The sequence below is a fragment of the Chenopodium quinoa genome, unplaced genomic scaffold (genome assembly GCF_001683475.1).
Source record: "Chenopodium quinoa cultivar QQ74 unplaced genomic scaffold, ASM168347v1, whole genome shotgun sequence".
Taxonomy (NCBI): domain Eukaryota; kingdom Viridiplantae; phylum Streptophyta; class Magnoliopsida; order Caryophyllales; family Amaranthaceae; genus Chenopodium; species Chenopodium quinoa.
Genome location: NW_018743405.1, coordinates 2,107,251 through 2,112,059, shown reverse-complemented (window position 1 = coordinate 2,112,059; position 4,809 = coordinate 2,107,251). Strand labels below are relative to the sequence as shown.

At 39.8% G+C, this 4,809-nt stretch overlaps 1 protein-coding gene across 1 annotated transcript; it reads left to right on the top strand.

Moving 5' to 3' along the window:
* Positions 1-2,078: 2,078 nt before the first annotated feature.
* Positions 2,079-2,666, top strand: LOC110739026. The gene has a single exon (XM_021919480.1). The coding sequence runs from the start codon at positions 2,079-2,081 to the stop codon at positions 2,664-2,666; it is 588 nt and encodes a 195-aa protein (XP_021775172.1).
* The last annotated feature ends 2,143 nt before the right edge of the window (positions 2,667-4,809 follow it).

The window sequence follows — 4,809 nt, the reverse complement described above, 5'->3', positions numbered from 1 at the left end:
GTCTCTCTGGTCTAGAGCGGTCTCTCCGATCTGGAGCGGTCTCTCCATACTACCCGCGCCCGCAGGGAGCCCGCGGAGAGTTCCTGGTCGAAATTGGCCAATTTGGTGCATACGAGTCCGCGGCCTTCAGAACCCGTGCCCGCGGCAAATTGGTAGGGCTTGATGCCCTCTCCAAGGCCTCTCCAAGCCCTCTCCGAGCCCTCTCCAAGCCGATTACTTCCTCCTTGCTTAGTCAATATAGCCTATCTTGATTCCCTTGCAAAGAAAAATCCTAGGTACCTACAAGAACAAACAACGGAAAGGAATAAAAGGGAAAAAGAACCAAATAAAAGGAAAACACGAAGAAAACACGAAAAACACAAGGAAAGAAAGAAAGAAAGGAATTAAAGGAAAATGGACCAAAAATAATATAACAAAGCATAAAAAGGAGATGAAAACATCCTAAAAGACTACCCTATGAGCGCCATAAATGATACTCATTAGTATGATGGGGTTGCATTTGATAGTAATGGAAGATCGGGGGGTGTGGCTCTCTTATGGGTCAAAGGATTGAAGGTGGAATTGAGATCAATGTCTATTCATCACATTGATGTCAAGGTGGAGGGACTAGGGAATGTGGGATGGCGTTTTAAGGGTTTTTATGGGTGGCCAGAGGTTCAAAATAGACACTTATCATGGAAGTTACTTGAGGAGTTAGCTTTGGGAGAGGAGGGTGCGTGGATTTGTATGGGGGATTTTAATGAAATTCTTGCAGATTCGGAGAAAAAAGGAGGGCGAGATCGGGCTCTTTGGCTAATGGAAAATTTTTGTGAGGCTGTTGATCTTTGTAATTTGAGATTTATGCCTTTCTCGGGTTATGAATTTACATTTGACAATGGGAAATTTGGCGAAGATAATGTGCAGTGCAGGTGGGATAGGGCACTTGCTCGTCAAGAAAGGCTCGAGGCTTTCCCGAGGGCTAAGGTTCACCACCTAGAGCGTGAATGGACTGACCATGCCCCCATTAAATTTCTACTAGATGAGGGGTATGGGGCATCTAGAAAGAAGGAAAGGCCCTTTCGTTTTGAACAAATCTGGACAGAGAGCGAGAAGTGCGAAAATGTAATACAGCAAGCATGGGTAGGAGTGCAGCATTCGATGGAAGGAAAGCTAGCATTATGTGCAGAATTATTAAAGTCATGGAGTGATAAGGAATTTGGGGTAATTTTTCAAGAAATTAGAAAAAAGAGGAAAAAATTGGGCATTTTGAATAAGGGGAGCCGAACTGAAGCAAGAGTGAAAGAAAGAAGAAGAGTTGTGAAGGAGATTGCAGACTTGATTCATTATGAGGAAATCTATTGGCGTCAACGTTCGAGGGCTCTCTGGCTCAAAGATGGGACCAAAATTCGAGTTTTTTTTCACAAGAAGGCTTCAGCTAGGCATACGAAGAACAATATTACACATCTCTTATGTGATGATGGTGTTCGATGTGATGATGAAGAGGGAGTTGGCAATGTGGCTGTGAACTATTTCCAGAACTTGTTCAGTACTTCGACCCTTGTTAATGTTGAGTTGGCGCTTAAAGGTGTGGAGAGGAGAGTGACAGAGGATATGTATGAGTGTCTCAACGCTGATTATACGACAAGTGAGGTGCTCATGGCTCTTAAACAAATGATTCGTTTGAAAGCGCTAGGCCCGGATGGTATGTGTCCTCTATTATTTCAGACTTCTTGGCATATTGTGGGTCCTGCTGTGACTTCTTTAGTATTGGGTGTCCTTAATGGGGATATGATTCCAAAGCAGATTAATGAAACATTTATTGTGTTTATCCCAAAGACTAAGAAACCTTATAAGATGACGGAATTTCGACCGATTAGTTTGTGTAATGTGGTGTATAAGTTGATTACTAAGGTTTTGGCTAATCGGCTGAAAACTTTTCTGACTGTTATAACTTCTATGAACTAGAGTGCTTTTGGAAGGTTAATAACAGATAATATTTTGGTAGCTTTTGAACTTTTTCATCATATGAGAATGTTAGGAAGTGAAGGAGGGGTGATGGCTCTAAATCTTGACATGGCTAAAGCATATGACAGGGTAGAATGGGTTTTTTGAGAGCAGTGATGGAGCTCTGGGTTGATCGTGTTATGCGTTGTGTTTCGACGGTCTCTTTCAGAGTTCTTATTAATGGGGCACCTTCGGGGGAGTTTACTCCTACTAGGGGTATTCGAGAAGGTGATCCTCTATCCCCGTATCTGTTTGTTTTGTGTGCAGAGGCTTTGTTTGGGTTGTTGACTAGGGCGGTTGAGAGAGGTAGTCTTCATGGGGTAAAAGTGGCTTCGACGGCCCCTTTGGTTTCGCATCTATTTTTTGCAGATGATAGTATTATTTTTTCGAAGGCGAACCCGGAGGAAGTGAGCACGATTAGAGGGGTGTTGAAGGTTTATGAGGAGGCGTCGGGTCAAATGGTGAATTTTGATAAGACGACGGTATCTTTTAGTAAGGGTGTGAGTGGAGCGAGAAGGAGTGAGTTAGCAAATTTGATGGGTGTTAAGGAGGTGGATGTGCATGATAAATATCTTGGTCTCCCAACGGTGATTGGAAGATCAAAGAGGGTGCTTACTAAGGGCATTCGAGAGAAGTTGTGGAAGAGACTTCAAGGGTGGAAGGGGGTTTTCTTTTTTATCTAAGGCGGGTCGGGAGGTATTGATTAAGGCGGTGACCCAATCTATTCCAACCTATGCGAAGAGTGTGTTTAAATTCCCTTCTTCTTTTTGTGACGAAATGATATCTTTGGTGGAGAATTTTTGGTGGGGTCAAAAAAAGGGTGAGTGGAAAATTCACTGGATAGCATGGAAAAAATGCACCTAAGGCTAAGGGTGGTTTGGGGTTTCGTGATTACAAATATTTTAATGCAGCCCTTTTAGCTAACCAAGGTTGGAGATTACAAATATCTTGGTCTCCGTTTTCATTCACCAATTTTCATCAAGATTCATCAATTCTCACCATTCATCAACATTCGTTAGCATTCTTTTAATTCTCTCATTCATCTCCTCCTAAACTTGATTTTCTCATACAAAATTCCGCATTCGCAAGATCTAGAAACACCTAGCCATATTCGAAGTTGCCTTTGCCCTAGACGTGAAAGGTTTTTAATTTCTGAGGGTTTGTTCCCAAATCTCTCTTTCAATTATTTAATTTAATTGTTTTGATTATTATTTTCCTTGAAGTTACTAACGTGTGTATTTTGTTATTAGAAAGAGGTACGAGGCATCAAAGTAAGTACTTTAATGGTTTTTATTGATGTTATTATGTAGAAATCATGCTTAGGTTGTTATTATGGTTCCTAATGTTATGTTAGGGCGTTTTGATCTTCCTAGTATCATGTCTAGGGTAACTTTAATATCAAGTACGATTAAAAGTATGATGCTACTTATGTTCTTCCTAATATTTATGATTGTTAGTATCATGTTAGGGTTAAAGATTTTATTTTTATTGCTTAGTGACATGCTAGGGTTTGTTATTAATCTTGTTAGTATCATGCCTAGGATCTTGCTATTATTATGCTTTAATATTAACATGAACATGATTATGATGATTATTGTTATAATTTATGATGATTATTATTGTTATTTTAATGATGATTATTTATTATAATTATTATTTATGATGATATTGATTATTTATTATGTTACTTGATATTTATTATTATTGCTTGATCGCACCTTTTATTGCATGTTTAAAGGTAATTGGTACTTGTAATCATGCTTAATAAGATATTAATAATCTTGTTTAGGGTTAATATGATTATAATTCAAGTGATCGCCAATAATAGTTTATTTGTGCATTAATATTCAACCAACATAGATAAACAGGTTTAGGGTTAATCCTATTGATTGTATGTTAATTAGAAAGCGCACATGAATACGATCAGAATAAAGTAGAGGCCTATTATTAGGGCAGGTTCAATCTCTTTTAGGTTGGATTTGTACCTTCATCCCCGAACCCTTATTTGGTTCATGACCTTATGGAGTTGACGATCTCTTGGATCGTTAAGGGGTGTAACCTTCACCTCGTGAACGGTTTACAAGTTCCTAAAAAACTTGTTGGCGACTCTTTTGCTCTATCTTCTTCCCTTTTGGACGCCACCGTACTTTAGTGTATGATCACAGTGGGGTTCAAGCTAGTGGGATTAAAGCTTGAAATTATTCCCTACAGTTTTTGGCGACTCCACTGAGGAGGATTTCTATTTTAATTCCTGAATTTGTTTCGGCAATGATTTAGAATGAGTGGATGAGACTCGAAACGTTCTAAGTATTTCATGTGCGTAATTTTGATAAACATTATTGTCATGTGCATAAAAAAGATCTCATTGGAAAGACCATCCGTAATGAGTTAAAAACATAGGATTTTACACGTAGGAAATTTGAAAAACGTCTTTCACAACTAGGACTGAAATAACACCGCGCGAAACTGGAAAATTTTATCGAGCACATAAAGCTGCTGAGGCATGTGGGAAGTAGCGTCAGGGGCCAGAGATTGGCGCCACACTTTTAGCCGTAGCGCCAGACGCCAGTATTGGCGCCAGGCGCTACAGTTAAAAGTTGGCGCCAGTCTCTGATTGCTGGCGCCAATTTCCTCTAATACCGAGCCAGAAATTTGCGTTCTAATTTCGACCGGTTTTTCGTATTGTTTGCTCGATCCTACTTCCTGATTGAATTTTTTTCTCACTTTTCTGAAACCCATATGTGTTCTACATATGGATATAACCCTCTGGGAATTCATGCTCCATCTACCCGATTGAACGCTCCGTGCAACAAAGGGTACATCCGA

Coding starts and splice junctions, on each gene's coding strand:
- LOC110739026 (XM_021919480.1), top strand. CDS start 2,079: ATGGGTTTTTTGAGAGCAGTGATGGAGCTCTGGGTTGATCGTGTTATG.